At 41.7% G+C, this 18,247-nt stretch overlaps 1 protein-coding gene across 3 annotated transcripts; it reads right to left on the reverse strand.

The window, feature by feature from the left end:
- Positions 1-1,774: 1,774 nt before the first annotated feature.
- LOC115580558 (hydroperoxide isomerase ALOXE3-like) lies at positions 1,775-17,849 on the reverse strand. Of its 3 annotated transcripts, none has more exons than XM_030415068.1 (16): positions 17,173-17,520; positions 8,895-9,091; positions 8,403-8,580; positions 8,019-8,223; positions 7,759-7,840; positions 7,553-7,675; positions 7,362-7,462; positions 6,785-6,951; positions 6,554-6,697; positions 5,457-5,660; positions 5,176-5,262; positions 4,915-5,084; positions 4,337-4,458; positions 3,306-3,406; positions 2,847-3,017; positions 1,775-2,673 (listed from the first exon to the last, which is right to left on the reverse strand). In XM_030415068.1, exons 3-16 carry the CDS (start codon positions 8,553-8,555, stop codon positions 2,494-2,496), a joined length of 2,010 nt encoding a protein of 669 aa, XP_030270928.1. In that variant the 5' UTR covers positions 8,556-8,580; positions 8,895-9,091; positions 17,173-17,520; the 3' UTR covers positions 1,775-2,493. The 3 variants fall into 3 exon arrangements, with proteins under 3 accessions (XP_030270928.1, XP_030270918.1, XP_030270936.1); XM_030415058.1 differs by having other exon boundaries at positions 17,167-17,520; XM_030415076.1 differs by lacking the exons at positions 8,019-8,223; positions 8,403-8,580; positions 17,173-17,520 and adding an exon at positions 17,555-17,849.
- Positions 17,850-18,247: the final 398 nt, after the last annotated feature.

Consider the following 18,247-nt stretch of genomic DNA (forward strand, 5'->3'; position numbering starts at 1 on the left):
GGTATGTAGCATTGATCATGGAGGACAGAGGTTAGGGATCTGCTGGGATATATATTTCCCTTTTGAATGCAACTGGACTAGTTAAGAAAATAGAACTGAAGACCCAGAGATGAATTGAGCCAGCAGGAGGCAGTAATGCAACTCAAAGAATGGCAACTGACATAAAACATCAAAGAAGAAGAAGAAGAAGGGCGAAGTAAGGACCAAATGTGTGTGTGCTCAGTCAGAGACGTTCTACTATTGTAGAGACAGATCACTCTGATCATTTTGAATGGGGAAAACTGCGACGCCAAAGATGGCGCATATCCCGCCCCTTTCACCAACAGCCAATCACCTGCGTTGTCACAGCCGAACCGGGAAAATTATAGCCCAATCATGTTGTTTCACCAGCGCATGCGCACAAGTACCATCAAAGTCCTTCACGTCTCTGTCTTTATCTAATTTATAGCGTGATTGATAAGAAATGATGTATTAGACATTATCTGGTCCATACATCAATGGTCAGGTAGAGTAGAGCCAGAGCACAGCAGCCGGCACAGATTCAGCCGTACGATGGACGTCGGTGTCGTAAATCCTCACGCATGCTCAGTGGAGTTCTCCCTGTCGGAAAAGAGCATTTTAAACATCATTTCTACGGTAAAGTCGATGTTTTTTGGTTTTCATTTGTATCTTATTTCACTGGCGAGCATGTCTGTATGTTTTTTTCCGTCCTGCTATCACGTTAAAGGGTGGATTTGACCATGCCTCCATTCATTTAGATAGGGGTCTGGTCTCTTTGGGCTTTTCGAGGCGTCGCCAAGATGGCCGCCGAGTGGCATGACTTGCCTAGAAGGACTTTGGCTCAGGTCAACACTAGTGATGGGAACGGCAGTTCTTTTTTACTGTACTGAATCTCTAGAATCCGTTCATTAAAATGATTCGTTCAAAAGAGTCGTTCACCGAATCGTTCAGTTCTCTCCAACTCCCTGAACTGATAAGCAGCCAAACGATCCGTCATTCAGTTCATTAATCAGCCCTGACTCTTACGTTCACTTATTGAGGGACGGTGCGTTCACGGGCTACAGTACACAATCATTCGCGGGAGACGCAGCGCTGCTTTGAGTGGTATACATGCACTAAAATTATTACATGGTGAAAGTGTCCTCTGTGCACAGTAAAATCAATTAACATGATGCTAAACGGATGTTAGCAACACAGCGCTAGTTTTAGGTTACTAAACGTAAATCAACTCCTCTGCCCTGTGTGAGTGGGTGAGTGACACAGCACCACTTTCAGCACAGTACATGAACGAGAATCACGTCCTCAGCGACAGTTCTGTGTGCAGTAGGTTCGCGAATCATGAACGAATCACAGCGCGGACGTGAATCACGTCCTCACAGTTCTCTGTGTGAGTCGCGGCAGTTCCACTCCCGGCCGGCATGCTCACGGCTGAGCTCAACTGAACTGAGAAAGGAACGAATCAGTTCATGAAGTGATTCCGTTCACTTCGTTCACTCAAAAGATTTGTTAGTTTGAACGACACGTTCGCGACCGACACAACACTAGTCAACACTGCATGAAAAAGTACTTGAATCAAACCTGCATGTGAAACAGGACAGCTGGCCTCGCGCCAGGACTCATTATAAAGAGTGTGTGTTGCTGCTGTTTGGATGTTTAGTAAATACCTCTGAGTTTGTAAAAGTTTTCACACTCTGTTCTCAACATTGACAGAGCTGTACCTACAGCTCTGCAGCCTGAATCCAATGACATTAAAACATGAGACAACAACAACAACAGAAGATATATCTGGTTTTATTAAAGCAAATGCCACCACAAATCTAAACACAGAGCAGGAACTTGCTTCCAGTCAGACTGATTGCTAGGTCTCTAAATACACACATTGACACTATATAAATCGTTATATGAATACTTTTTCCTAAATTAAAGATATTATAACATTCGTAATGTTTGTAAAATGGCTAGATGTGCAGAGTAAAAAACAAAGAGTTAAATTACATTTTTCATTCAGAAATCAAACTCTTCAATGTACGCTGTGTGTGTAAGTGTGTCTCTATATGATCTGAATCCCTATCAGCCTTCACACATATTGTATAGAGACATAAAACAACATATAGTAAATTTAGCAAAGCAGAAATTATTTTTGACTTCATCGTGACAATTAGTCATGACAGTTTACCTCAAGAGTATATCTTTCACAACAGTTATTTTGTCAGTTACATAAGGTAAAGTACATTTGCGTCCCTATAATGCAAAATAATATCTTACCCCCAGTAATTTAGTTTGATTAGATGTCCTGTATATTCATTAACCACATAAGTTTTATACTGTGGATTTGCACATTTTGACCACAGATGAATCAAGTCGACTCCATGAGAAGCTTCACATTCAGATGTACAGTTATCAGTTAAAGTCAGAATATGCACATAATTTCACCCTTTTGTTAGAGTGAACCTGACTTTTGCCCTCCGCTGAGGAACTCACACCATCAGATACTCACAGGGCCACACTATTTTCTACCTCCGATGGAATTAAGTATGTGTATGGGACTTCCAGAATCCCGTTTCTGGCTTTGACACTGGCTTCAAACTCTTCAAGCCTTTCTTGAAATTTCTTTATCAGCTTGCAGGGAGTCTCCTCGGTGAAATGGTTCTTCGGGTAATGGCCAAGAGGCGCCTGATGAAATCATACATTTAAAAAGGTTTTTTTTTCTTATTGAAAGTGAGTATTATGGTTGTGATGACATATAGATCTATGTACATTCTTTCCTTAAATATAAAATATATAAAGATTTATATTATTTATACAGATACAGATTATTTATGTCATTTTGAAGTCTTGTTACTTACAAAGTCAGTGGACTGCTTGCTGAGTAGCCACACGACGGCCATTCCATGAACTGTTGCGTTGACGTCAGGGAATGTGTCCAACATCGTGGCCTCATTTGTTGTCCCCTTTTTGGTTGGTGGAGGACGTTGCAGAGAGGTGGGGGCGTTGGGCATCCAGCCATCAAAGTCATACTGCAATGAAGGAAGTGCAAGCTAAGCTTGAACGTACTCAAAGCAAATCAGTTAAAATGTTATGGAGGGGAGGAGTTTCACAGGCAAATCAGATACATGACTCACCTCCACACACACACATGTGGGAACGAAGCGTTATGCTTTTGTACAAAATGTAAACTAAGAAAGTGACCTTAGGAAACATCATAACTGAGTATATTATCATTTGTTGCATTTAGTTTAAATCAGGACTGTGTCAAAGTACAGCCTCATTAAGCATAGCTGTAGGCTTGGATTCAAAATATTTACCTGTCCAGAGTTAACAGCTGCATGCTGTGCTGAGCAGGTGAAGATCACCATGGTGACGAACTTGACCAACTCGGTCACAGAGGTGAAGCTCTGAGGAATTCCTGAGAATTAGACAGAATATTGTGTTTAGATAACTACATTTAAAATGTGATTCATATTTGAATTTGGACAATAAAATAGTACATTAAAGGAGTCATCACCTGGTTTTTTACATATCCAGTCCCTCTTGCATCGCTTTGGATCAATTCTTAAAACTTATTAGAATTTTTTTTTTTTTTTTAAATCAAACATAGAGCTTGTTCTGACACTTTTTCATACCGCGACTTTCTCACGCGAGATTATGCGCGAGGTTTTGACCGGTCCGGATGTGCATTGTATTAATATGTAATGAGGCGCGCGTTGATTGGCCGCAGGAAGGACAGAGCCGGAATGGGGGGCGAGCCTGCATGCACACACAGACTCCAAAACATAAACATCCCCGTCATGGCGCACACACTAAATGACGAACCTTACGGAATTCAGGCATTTATGTACGAGCCAGAGTCGGAAACCGAACGGGAGAGTGAAGAGGCAGAGACGGTGGAAGAGACACGTTTACAGCAGGATGTCTCTGAATGGTAAATTCTTTTTTTTTCCGTCTTACTTCTCACACTCGTGTTTTACATGTAAGACCTGAGTTTTAATGCTGGCGGTGACGATGTATGGCGTGAAAATGACAGAGAAATAAGCAGATTCGGCATGCTCACTCTGGCTGAGGACGGCTGTGAGCCGATGTTTATGCAAGTAGCCTCCTGTGGTAACGTCACCACAGGAGCAGAGTCAAAATCTCGTGCTTTAGGAACGCGCACTACTGTGCGCTATTCCTGTTCGGAAAAATAAGCCACTTTCAAACTCCAGCTTTTCAGGCAAGTTTCAACAGAGGTCCAACACCAATATGCATGATTTAACGAGAGAAATTGCGATTTCCGGGTGATGACTCCTTTAATGAGCACATTTATCATCATTAGGGTTTGCTTTTCAGTAAAGCCCACCTGTGTTTTTCTTGGAGAGGAATCCATGAACAAAAATGTCTGAAATCCACTTCTGCAGTTCAGAGTCTTGCTTGACCTCAGCATCATTCTTGTAGTAGTAGCCGAGCACTTCCTGCACAAACCTTTGAGAAATGTGGATAAGTCCAGTTAAACACGTTCCTAATTGACTTGCACGTTTCTATACACACTGCAGAAGTTTTTCTAATGTTAGCAGACCAAATAGATACAATTATGTCATTGAAACAAGTTTCCACAGGAGATATGATGCTCAAAAATGTTATCATCCCTTTTACAGCTGTTTATTCACATAAGCTTACATCACGTGTGTTCATCACGTGATGTACTAATCACACAGATTGGTCATTGTGTCAAATTGACTTTACAGTCTGGCTCTCCTGCTGGCTTGTGTAAACGGCATTTTAAATAGATGTTACCAGCCCTTTTAACTTGTTTGCTGTTATTTGACCCCTGACAAACCCTACCACTATCTTAGTCTTTATACTGTCAAACAGTATAAAGACTTGTAGTGACTTCATGTAACTAAGAGCTAAGATCATAATGTATAATGCATACAGTACCTGTTGATGATATCCCAAAGCCTGAGTCCATCGTCCCTGTAGTTGAAGTTTGGTAAATCCTTCAGTCCACGCTCAGCAATGTCCTCTGGTATACAGAGGGAGCTGTAGGTCATCGAGGCCATGGATCTCTTCAGGATTGTGATCATACCCTCTCCACCAGATGCTGAAAACTAGGGATCAGTCACATGTGTGTGAAAAACATTTAGAGAGATAGATATTGTAGATGATATTGTTCTACTGGGCATGTTGGTCTTTTCATACCTTTGTGAAAACTCCTGTCTTAGATATCAGAAGCAGTCGAGCCAGGATGTTGATCTGCAGAGTGTAGCGAGTGTGAGGTATGAGGAGCTGAGGGAGAGAAGGAACTTTGTTATTAACACTATTATTTGTCAGCAGAGTCAGAAATCTTGATCCGTCAGTGTGAAATACTTCACTTAATATATTCAAGCTAAAATCTTTTTGGTTCAACAACTATGCAAGATACAAAATCAGCAGGTTAAATAGACCAAAACTACAAGTTCAGTATTCTCTCTCACAGTTACCTTGTACAGAGGATGCACCATGGGCACGTTGCGCAGCAGTGACACGGTGAACACTTCAGCCAGCAGGTGAGTGCGCAGCAGGTGAACGTTGAGTTCATGCACGTTGAAATCTGCACTTCTCACAAAGATCTTGGCGATCAACCAGTCGTACTCAGAATCAGTAGGAAAGAAGATGGGGTTGTCGTCTGCTGGAGTCTGCTTCAGCTGCAGGAGAAAGAAGGAGGATGAAGTTGTCAAATTAATTTGGTTCCTTACCAGTACTGGTCTCTTGTATCTTTGACTATTAAATATGAATTTGTTCTGCTTGCCAGTTTGTTTTTTGCAGTCTGGTATTCTGTTGATCCCTTTAGGGGATATTCATTATTCATTCTATGCTTGTGTGCCATGAAAATATAACTGACTTGACTTGTGCCTTTGTCAGCCTGTCAAACTTGAATATGGCGAATGACACATTTTTTTAAAATTTCACTTCCTAGCAGAAAGAACTCAGTTGGCTCTATCTTATGCATGGCACAAAGAAGCACACAGTGCAGCGCAAGTGTCATAGCTAGTTTAAGACAAAGGCTGAAAATAGCAAATGAACGTGAGCCCACCTGCGCCCCTGCACATGTTGGTCTTAAAAAGAGGTGTGGTCAGGCACACTGGTGGCTCACTGCTATCTTGAGACAGCAGAGAACAACTGCGCTGTGGACCAACAAAGCTAGTCTAAAGTCAAAGGCGTAGTATTTGCCTTCTATTTGAAGAGCGAGTTATTCAGACAGTAAGATGATCCGACACAGGCAGGTTTAAAACGTGGGTACACTCTTAGTTTATCATTAGAGAGGCTGCTTTTATTCATTTGACAGAAGTAGAGTTTTAGCTTTGACAGAGCTCTGGAGGACAGCTGCTTCACTAGGCTAAATAAATATAAAGCCTCTATGTGCTGTGCACCTTACTTTTTGCCCAGATGATCTGCTGTTTAACTAGCAAAATGGATACAGAGTCTTGCTTCAAAAACATACTTCCTGTTACGGGGGATCACATGTCTTACAGTTTGAATCATATCATGCCTCTAGCTTGCAGCTTTACTGTTGCCTATATTTGACTCGTCATCTCACCTGAATAGCGATTGGCATCAGCTGATCTTGAGGTGTTTTGTGCAAGAGGACCAGGGGAGCCATCAAGTACTGCTTCTTCCCATTGATGACACTTGGTTTCACGCCATCCAAAAGTTTGTAGTCGACCAAGAATATGTTGCCTTTCTGTTGGACATTTAGGGAGGATGAGAAATGACTTGCACTCACAAACATGATTCTAATACTAAGATCAGTCGAGGTCACGACAATCACCTTCATTTCTTCTTCCAAGCTAGACTGACCACGGGGAAAGACCATGTCATCAGTGACAGGAAAGTTACTGGGTAGGGCCATACAGCGTCTGATCAACATGGGGTTGATGCCGTTTAGATACTGGTAGCCAAAAAACACATCCTCCTTCCAATGTTTCTGAACATAGTCTGGAAAAAGGGAATTAAATCCACTGAGTTATTAGTTTAAGTGTGCACTGCATGTGAAACAGAAAAACGTGAAAACAATTTGTTTCATATAAATTAGAGTGACAGACATGATTGGACACTGTTTCTAGTTGTTTTAGTCATTTGTCAGTCAGAGTGTTGATTATATGTTTTTAAATACAGTTACCTAGACCTAGAAGACCGAGATACACATTCATTTTCTTTGGAATTTTTCCATTTAGTGAGCCAAGTAGAGAAGCCAACAAATTATCAAGCATTAAGTCAAAATTCATAACTTATCTCAGGAGTAGCATGATAACATACAGTTGATTATCTGAGTAAATACAGTTGAATGTGTACTACTATGCAAACCGTATCAAATATTCCATTAAACTACTATGATAGTTCAGTACCTGCCATGTGAGTTTTATGCCAGAATGCCCGATTAAGATGATGCATATCCTTCCACTTCTTCTTGCAATTAGCTAACCCTTCCAACATCAGCTCAATCTTCCTGGTATATGACAGAAAACAAAAAACTAAACAGTTTTTATAAACTACAGAGCTGAAAGCTGCAATATATGACAGAATTTGAGGAATTCACCCTTCGAGTGCAGTGAAGGTAAACTGGACAGTCTTGGTGAAGGAGAAGCGGACCTCAGGAGGCAGAGAACAAGGGTCTCTTGCCTTTATGCAGTGTGGTATTCCCTCTTTATACACGTCCCAGCTGGGAAGAATAGAGCAGAGCAGTGAAGGCAGTCTCTCTCTCTCTCTCTCTCTCTCTAAGGGTGCATTAATCTGAGCTCTCACCGATACTCTTCTTTTCTCCGCTTCAGCTCTTTCTCCCGACTGTTACTGCCATGACGATGGTTGTCCTCAAAGACTCTCAGAGCTTAAAGAAAGAACCACAAGAAACTTTAAACTTGAGGGTATATACAGAATGTTGGAGTGAATTTACTCCTTATGCACCTCTGTATAATCTAGCTTTTAGAACTTGTCTTTCTTGAATGTCTCATTACAGTGAACAGCGTATAGAATTACAGGAAGTCAGGTAGAACATTTCAACAAACCTGTTCCCTCTCTGAAGCGATGCACCTTGCAGTCAGTGATCCAGCGGTAGATAGGGACTGTGTAGGTGTCTCCCTCAGGGGATTTTATCACCACCATGGCGGGGAACCAGTCTTCTTCAGGGAAGAATGAGAAGCGCTGTTTGTCTAGCTCTATCAGAACCAGCTTTCCAATGGAGACAGAGCAGGACACGGTAAAACTAGACACCTGGAATATAGACAGAAATTTTGAAAAAAGTTTATTTGATAACCAAAAACGGAGCTGTAATGTCAACAATGATTGACATACAGTTAATGAGAGTAGAAGGGTGGTTAATGCTGCAGATACGAGTCTGGGATGGTTGAAGAAGCTTGTTGTAGATTTAGAGAAGGAAATTTCAGACTTACTGCTCCTCTGATGAACGCTATAGGCCCTTTGTAGTCTATGAGATGGGTGCGGTGGCTCTCTCCATCTGTGCCCACCAGCTTAATGTAGACATCGTTATGAGTAGTGGCATGGTCAAGACTGCCTGTGAAAACTGTCACTTCATAATCCACCATTTTCACTCTGGATAGCAAAAAAATCCTGATGGGGGGAAAAATAAAAAAAACAATCTCACCACCAATTAGGTTAAAACTGGGGTCAGTAAGTTGGAAAGACCGTCTAGCCAGGCCTAGATTTTGAACGTATCCGCCCCCTGCACTTGTGGTGGGTGGATTCTCCCGACTGTACCAGCAAGATGATGGTTTTCTTCAAAGAATTTTAAGAATGTTGGAGTGAATGTACTACTTATGCACCTCTGTATAATCTAGTTTTAAGAATTTCTTCTTCTTGAACGTCTCATTACAGTGAACAGCGTTCAGGATTACAGGATGTCAGACAGGAACATTTCCACAAACCTGTTCCCTCTCTGAAGCGATGCACCTCACTGTCAGTGATCCAGCAGTAGATAGGGACTGTGTACGTGACTTCCTCAAGGGATTTTATCTCCACCTTGGCAGGGAACCAGTCTTCTTCAGGGAAGAATGAGAAGAGCTGTTTGTCTAGCTCTAATAGAACCAGCTTTCCAATGGAGACAGAGCAGGACACGGTAAAACTAGACACATGAAACAAAGACAGAAATTGTTTGAAAACATCAAGATGTAGATAAAGTTCATATGACAACCAGAAACAGAGCTGCGATATCACAATGACTGACAAACAGTTACTGAAAGTAGAGGGGTGGTTAATGCTGCCGATTAAAGTCTGAAGAAGGTTAAAGAACCTTTGTTGTCTATGCGATAGCTCGCCCCATCTGTGCCCACCAGCTTAATGTAGACATCGTTGTAAGTATTGGCATGACTAAGATGGAAAGCAGAAGAATCCTGATGGAGAATAATACAAAAACAATCCCTACATGGAGTTTTGCCATGTAGATAGGTCCGCATGATAAAGATAATACAGCTTTTAGTTTTGCTCCTCACATGTGCCACGGTTTGCTGAGATGTCTTAAAGAAACTCCAGTACCTCAAGAACTCTATTGCTTGCCTGCTAACCCACTCCCTCTCCTGTGACAACATCACCCCCTGTCCTCCAGAAGCTCTACTGGCCTACAGCCCCACAATGGATCCAATTCAAAATCCTCACACACAAAGTCATCCCTAAACAGGCCCAACTCACTGACTGCCACTGTCACACTTCTTCTTGCAGCCTTCCACTCCTCTGATGCCTAATCTTCTGTCTGCACCTCTCAGGACTAAGCACCATACCTGTGCAACAGAGCCTTTCAAATAGCCCCTCCCTCTTGGACTTTTGCCAACCACATGTGAAATTGAAAGGGCACTGGAAAGGTGTCACTATCATCTACCATAAGGGCATCCAAAAGAGCTTTTTGTTTTTCAGAACATAGGGGCATAGGGGGAGGGGCTAGGTTTTAATACTTTTTGGTGTCTTAATATTCTGGCATCTCAGCTGCAAACTGTAAACAGCTGTTTCTACGTGCATCCCCAGTTGATTTTGGGTGGTTATTGTGAATGCTCAAATTGGGAAAAATCCGTTTTCAGGTCACTAAGTGCCTAGGACTCTCAAGACTTCAAAAAGTGGGGTCATAGCGGATCCGATAGAAGAAGTAAACTGAATAATGGAATTTGGATATTTAGCTATCGTTAAATGACACAAGAGAGACTAAAAATAATACAATAAAACAAGGAAAACAGTAATTAGCTGAAACCCTTCTGTGTTACATCTCCTCTCTATTTTTGGAAACAATCACACTGTCCTTTCAAACAATTTGTCCCAGTAATTCAAGCACATAATATATTTAATCGTAATTTCATTCTTAATGAAATCAACAACAACAAAAAACTGTTTTGATTCTTACTTGTCATGAAGTAAAATATACTGCAATCATTGTTCTACTAGTTCCCATAGTTTGTGCTTAAAACCCTAGCCACACTGCATCCTGCCGCACCTGTGTGCATTTTGTTAGATCCAGACATAAGATAAAAACAATTAGCATTAATTCAGAGACCCATTGATTCAATATTTTACAATGACCTGGCATAGGCCCTGACCTTGTAAAAACCAATTTGGTTTACATGTGAGACTGATCACTCAACATAGAGAAATCTCAAAGGATGAGGATCTCCTCAATCCCTTTCATAGAGAAAGCAGAGGCTGGGGACTCAGAGGTTGATTCATTCATCACCCGAGCCGAAGTCACTGAGGTAGTTCGGATTCTCCTCAGTGGCAAAGCACCGGGGGTAGATGAGATCCCCCCTGAGTACCTCAAGTCTCTGGATGCTGTGGGGCTGTCTTGGCTGACATGTCTCTGCAGCATCGCTTGGCAGTCGGGGACAGTGCCCCTGGACTGGCAGACCGGGGTGGTGGTCCCTCTATTCAAAAAGGAGGACCGGAGGGTGTGTTCCAACTATTGGGGGATCACACTACTCAGCCTCCCTGGGAAAGTCTATTCCAGGGTACTGGAGAGGAGAATTCGGCCAATAGTCAAACCTCAGATTCAGGAGGAACAATGCGGTTTTCGTCCTGGCCGTGGAACACTGGACCACCTCTATACCTTCTGCAGGGTGCTCGAGGGTTCATGGGAGTTTGCCCAACCAGTCCACATGTGTTTTGTGAACTTGGAGAAGGCATTCGACCATGTCCCTTGTGGCATTCTGTGAGAGGGGCTTTTGGAGTACGGGGTCGAAGGCCCTATGCCCTTTGTCACTGGTTCTGTTCATTATTTTTATGGACAGAATTTCTAGGCGCAGTCAGGGGCCGGAGGGGGTCTGGTTCGGGAGTCACTGGATTTCATCTCCTGGCATGCCCCACCGGGAAGAGACCCCGAGGAAGACCCAGGACACACTGGAGTGACTGTTGCTGTGTCCCAATTCAGGGTCTGCACACTTCAAGGAACCGCCCTTTGCGGTCTCACCGAAGGAGTGTACTTCAGTGCGCCCTACAGACCGCGTCAACTTTTGTTAAATGGGACAGTCTACCCTTCGCAGCATTTCCTGGTTGCGTCACCAGGTGTTCCCGCCTCTACTCGTACGTCACCATTTCTGCAGCCCAGGTCTGTGAAAGTGACAAGAAGAGTAAAGTTTGACTGTCAGATCTGTTTGAGCTTCAGGAATTCCTGATTTCCTTTTTAATCCTCCTGCTTGTGGAGGAAGAGGAGAAGCGGCTCTGGTTTATCTCCGGCTGAGAGGACCGTGGAGAGGTAAACCTGTCATTGAACCCACAGTAATGTTATCAATATTATCATTATTAGCTAGCTAACAGTTTGGGCTCATGAACATACCGATACATTACATTAATGCTGACATATAAACTGCTGATCGCCACTTATGGTTTTACTTAAATTTTAAAGGCATTATTCCTATTTAAAATGTTTGGTAGATAGTTTTGTTTGTTGTAATGATTTATTAGTATTATAATTATATTATGAAATTGCCTCTTTCTTAAAACATTCTTAGTGGCATGGCAGCCGTCGATCGAGTCAGAACTGCAGACCCAGTTGATGGACGATGTGGTGGACAGAGGAGACTGGACCCCTAAACACCCTGAGTACCGACCAGGGCCGGGCTGGCCATCAAGAGGTTTGGGAGTATTCCCGAACGGCCGGTCTGTTCCAGGCCGAACCGGTCGGTGGCAGGAACGTTTTATTTACCCCATAAAACGGCAGCAGGTGGCACAGAGTGGAACGAGACTGGGTCAATCTAATATTTAGCATATTAAGGGGGGATACGAGCGGCCCCTCCCAACTTGAGCTGATCCTTGTTTCTATTGAAATGTGATTGGCTCAGCCGCTCAGTCAGTCATTAAACCGTTATGTTCCTGTTTAACAAAAGAACAATAAGAAAGAGGAGCGGGATAAATTCAAATTAGCAAACATGTTAAAAAGAAATAAGCAATAGAAAGAGATAGGTGGAGCAGAAAAATTAAGGGCAAAAAAGAAAAAACGGTTAATACAGGATGCAGCCTAATGCTCCATATTAACAGAGCTTTTAGTGGTGGAGGGGCGAAGGTCAGCGTGGCTACAGTCCGCCAGGCCAATGAAGAAACGGGACCCAGCAGGAGACCCAATGCTGGTATGTCGGGCCGCGACAGGTCGGGTTGTAACTCAAGTTCAAGAAAAATACATTAACGTGAGGCAAATATTTACAGTTTGTGTGTGTGTGTGTGTGTGTGGCACTTTTGTTATGTTGATTTTTATATTGTATTTGTGTTCTAACACTGTGAATTATTTGCGAAAGTGCCATAACGTTTATCTTTGTTGCTGTTATTGTTATTATTAGCTGACAAGGCCAGTGTCAGTCATGGAGTTGATGCAGAAGGACAGGATAATGCCAGTCATAGGAGTGAGGAGGAGGAAGAGACAGATGAGGAGGGACAGGAGAAGGAGGAGGAGGAGGAGGAGGAGGAGGAGATGGAAGAGGAGGAGGAGGAGATGGAAGAGGAGGAGGAGGAGGAAAGTGGAGCAGGAACCACCAAAAAACAGTGCCAGGTACAGGTGCAGTGTGCAGGACTGGGTTGGCAATAGGTCTTTGCATAGAATTATATTAAGATGTCATATGTTGATGTTCCAATTCCAGTCACACAGAAACAATAAGGCCATCCTCTCCTGCAGTTATTATAGTGCAAATAAAGTATTCATGTTAAAATTACGGTTCCACTTGTGTCCGTCATGCAATCGGATAAAAGGCCTCTCCAAACCAAGCTCCCGGGCTGAATTTCAACCCCAGCCTGCCCCTGGTACCAACCCAGATGATGTCCCACTGACACCATCCAGCCCAGCAGCACAGCAGGGACTCCTGCTCAGCCTGTTACTGTCTGTAACTGTTTTAATATTGTTTTTAATAATTTTTTTTGTTAATAGTGAATAATAATCTGTAAATGGTTATTTATGCTGTAATTTTGTAAATAGTTGTAAATGTTAAGACCTTAATGCTAAAAAATAAAACACTGAATCCCTTGCCGTCCCTGAAAAGTAGCACTTGATGCTGTTTACTGTCATAAATTATGCTTAAGTTATAAATACTGAATGGAATAGACACCGTGTAACAATAAAACAATATTTTATTTCATGAATCATATATAAAATGAACAATTATGAACAAATAATATAAATAGGACCCATACATTAACTAAATAACAACAGATATAATGTAAGGATTGTCCTCTGGAGCAGAGAAGAGCCTCTCCATCCTCTCTGCAGCCTCATGTCCTCCTCCTCTTCCTCCTCTCTGTTTCCTCCCTAAAACACAATGAAATGTAAAGACGTTTTGTGTTATGTCAACAGACAAAAGGGTTCTAATACAGCTATATATATATATATATATATATACATATACATACATATACATATATAATCATCATAAGGATAATCATAAACATAGCTCTTTATTCAAACATTTAACTAGACTTTACAGTGTTACAGTCTGAAAATAAAGCAGGGATCACAGCCTGATCTGAATCTGTTCATCTTGGTCCATTTATGTAAAACAAGTATCTAACATCTCCACAGTCACAATGAGATATAAGATATAAGTCAACCTCTGAACGTCTAACGTTTGAAAGTGAAGGCTTTTAAGTCTTTACTTCCAAAGGCATCAAGCTGAGCATTACCAACGTATTTTACCTTGAAGTTTAACATATCTGGCGTTGGATGTTCAGAGGAGTAAAAACCGAGTATAGACCCAATACTTACATTTAAATACGAGATCTGCGCCACTTGAGGTTATTTATTTCTTCTCTTCGGGCGAGCAGTGAATCTTGGGATATGTGAGACCACGAAGGGTAGTAGCGGAGCACACTCCAAAAACAGGTAAAAGGAGTGCGCATTTGTGGGGTGCATTATGAGAACACTTTGAATTGGGACACCCTTCGCCGCGATATAGTGACGTAATCGCACTTCAAATGCGCACTCGAAGTGTGCAGACCCTGAATTGGGACACAGCCTATGTCACTCGGCTGGCATGGGAATGCCTTGGGATCCTCCCGGAGGAACTAGAGGAAGTATCCAGGGAGAGGGAAGTCTGGGTGTCCCTGTGTAACAGGTGTGAATAGGGGATGAAAGAAGATCGGCCAAGGACTTGTTTTCCCACATTTATTATCTGCAGAAGACATTAATACACATTAATTGCTTTTTGTTCTTTCTCTGCACCTCTGTTCCCTAAACAATGCAAGGCGGCAATGTCTTGCCTCAAAATACATATAAACTAGGGCTGTCAAACGATTAATTTTTTTAATCGCGATTAATCGCATTTTGGCCATAGTTAACTTGCGATTAATCGCAAATTAATCTCAATTGTTTTGTCACATTTCTTTCTGTTCTAAATGTACCTTAATGTATTTTTTTCATGTTCTTAATACTTTTAACAACATAAGAAAGGGCAAATATGCTTGCTTTATGAAAATGTTTATTCAACACTTTAAATCATGCAGGATAATAAAAGGGTCAAAAAATATCCCCTTACCCTAAATGGGATCAAAACATGGTGATGTCTGCTTTTGGCGAGGGGGGGCTCTCTGCATCTGCCATGAGTTTGGCTTGCAAATGATATTTGAGACTCGACGTACTTCAATGGTAACTAATTCCATGTCAACAGTACGTGCAGATAACCTTTGTCCTATCGACCGAACCATCTGGCAGTGTTTTTAAAGTGAATTTGCCCTTCATAAGTCCTTTCTCCATTTCCTTTCACTTTCGCTTTTCAGTCCACCGTGTTTTTCCCAAACCGCCAACCCTGCTTCTTCTTCTTCTGATTCCCTTTCATATTCGTCTGCCACCCTCTGGATCAAGACTACAGGTGCCACCAACAGCCTTAAAACAGACAATGCACGTTTCATTTTATTTTAATACCGAGCGTTAATTGTACGTTAAAAAAATTAACAGCGTTAAGAGGATGTTGCGTTAACGAATTATTAACGCGTTAACTTTGACAGCCCTAATATAAACACATTATTACAGTATGTATTTGGCTTAATATACACATTACTAGCCAAGAGCTATTTAAATTGGCTGGAAAACATTTCAACTTAAACAACATATCTCCTCAAAACCATGACAACATAAAAAGGGAGGACAGCGACCTCTGTTGGCAATTTAAAACAGTGCGTGGATGAGAGCGGCTGTACAGAGAAAACGAAACTTAACACATGAAGCGAGGAAAAGCACATACCTGCAGAAGACAGTAATACTAGAGATGGGATTTATGGCTCTTTGAGGGGAGCCGGATCTTGGTGAGCCGTTCCTTTCAAAGAGCCGTTCAGAAAAAATTTTTTTCATCTGACTGATTTTTATATTTATTAAGTTTTAAGAAGCCAGCCTGGTGGCAACTCATTTTATCTTGGAGATAATCACAGGGAGATATGATGGGGTAAGATTTGGAACAAAATAATACAAAATTAGATATCTCACCAATATCTGAGTTTAAATTATTCTGAAATATTAATTATAACCTCATTTGACATGTGTGGACTAGATTTTAAAGTCTAATCTGGATTCATTGTAAATATTCCACAAGGTTGCGCCATATCACTCTGCTTTGACAGTGACATCACTATTTTGGATTTATCCTTTGTACAAATTGTTTGTATGTGTGTAAAGCTACCATGACTTGTTATTCATGCAACACTGTGACCTTAATACTTACAAATAAACATTAAAAAACAAAGCAGGCTACAATGAATTTCCGTGCAAAACAGCTTTTAGTGCAAACATTTTCACACAATTTTACACTACTTTAATAAAGACTTATTATAAGATTAAACACTTCACACAAGAATATTTTGATAGAAAAACAAAAAAACATTTTACAAAAAAATACTTCCAAGTATTAGAAAAATAGATAAAACTGCAACGAATCAGAGGAAAATATTCACATACAGCCCACTATTACTATTAATATAAAATCTGCATATTATGGTGGACTGTCCTGGGGTGCATTTTGCTGCTTTGTAAAAAAAAAAAGTTAAACCCTGAGGAGGACTCCTGAACTGTCCTTGGGTGAACAGCAGCCTATACCTGAGCATCAGTGCAAATTCTATAGTTATTATTTTTGTTTGAAAAACTTAGAAAACAACTTGCAACATGGTACTTCAATTACAAAAAATATTTCAAGTATTAGAAAAATAGATAAAACTAGAATAAATAAGAGGAAAATATGAACATAAAGCCCACTATCACTACTAATATAAACCCTGCAATGTACTCTACGAGGCAGGGCAGTCACGCGTGTCTGTTTTTTTCTGTTTTTATTTTTTTTACCCAAAGACAGAGTGCGCATGTAAAAAAATCGTTCATGTTAACGAGCCGTTCAATAGAATCGGTTCGTTCGTGGACGTTACAACACAAAGTAATACACATTAATTGCCTTTTGTTCCTTCTCTGCACCTCTGTTCCTAAACAGACAAAATACCAGAGTTTACATTACTTAATGGATGCTGCGGTGTCCGAAACTGAACGGAAACGGTACACGGGGCGGTCTGCTGCGTTACAATGGCGTCAAGAAAGTTAGACGAAAACATCTACAAAACTTATGTTGATGGTCAAAACAGCACACAATAGCTGGATAACGTAGCAGTGTTAGCGGTAAGTAACCATTATGCATTAACGTTACGACGTAAATAATTAAATTTCTGAAGAAAACAATAAAATAGCGCAGCAGCATTTTCCACTAGACTTACCCTCACCAATGCAAGGCGGGTCAGTTTCACTTGCGTTTATTTTAACTGGCGACGGTCCCAGATGTGTTGGAGGTGTGGTTTGAGAATCCCGTCTGGAGAGGGGTCCTCAGCCATGTCCGCCAACCAGGAAAAACATACCGTTCGCCCCGCTCATCGATCCAAGTCATGTATATGTATATTCGCTTTGACGTGGCTTGAACACTACTATTCCACACGGAGATGCCGGAGTCTGCGACTTGCAAACCACTGTTAGACGAGCGCTACAGAGTACACAGTGACAGTCTAGGTGACTTTGACGATGCCTGTCCGATAAAACGCAACTGTCAATAAATCGTCCAAAAGTGCATGTTGTCGGTCTCATATATTTGTCGTGAATGTCTGTACTTACACACAGCTGGTGGGTGGAACACTGTGAGGCATCTGTTCACACCGAGCGGCTCGAGAGCAGCGTGGAGACTGCAGTTAGCTGTGGGGCTGAGAGCACAGCGTCCAGGTTAACTTGTGACACCTGTTACCATCGAGTAGCCTATTTCTTTCATTCCGCACTGCATTCAAATGGTTACTGAATGAGAGCCACCGTTCCCAGCCGCATACATCGTTATTAAGCTGAAGCCAAGTCGATGTGAAAACTGTGTACACTGTCATACAGCCTGCTCGTCAAACAGTCTGCAGAGTATGTTGACACCCAGCCCGAACTCAGCGGGAGGTCGGTCAGCTGTGGCAACGCGTGAGACGTCCAGGTCAACCTGTGATACAAACGCCTGTAGCGATCATTTACGAAATAAAAGGACTAGCCAACAACAAATTGAAGCAGAGTAGCAATAAAGAGCTGTATATGCAGACCTCCTGAAGTCCTCTCTGTGTTTGTGTGAATGTACCCAAAGTGGCTTCATTTCACACATAGCAGCAGCCTGGATTTCAAAATCACAGTACAAATGATATTTCAGTCTATTTCAGTGTGACTTAATGTTTCTTTTTTGTCCTAAGCCACATACAGCGACCAACCCTCGGGCTTGAGCATTAATCACAATGGGCCTCATTCATGAACCATATACGAACAAATTTGTTCTTAAGTCCCACT

Source organism: Sparus aurata, chromosome 1 (assembly GCF_900880675.1).
Source record: "Sparus aurata chromosome 1, fSpaAur1.1, whole genome shotgun sequence".
NCBI lineage: Eukaryota > Metazoa > Chordata > Actinopteri > Spariformes > Sparidae > Sparus > Sparus aurata.

Coding starts and splice junctions, on each gene's coding strand:
- LOC115580558 (XM_030415068.1), bottom strand. CDS start 8,555: ATGGTGGATTATGAAGTGACAGTTTTCACAGGCAGTCTTGACCATGCC. Junction 6,698..6,784: donor GCTTGGAAGAAGAAATGAAG/GTGATTGTCGTG, acceptor AATGTCCAACAG/AAAGGCAACATATTCTTGGT. Junction 3,407..4,336: donor CCTCTCCAAGAAAAACACAG/GTGGGCTTTACT, acceptor TCTAATTCTCAG/GAATTCCTCAGAGCTTCACC.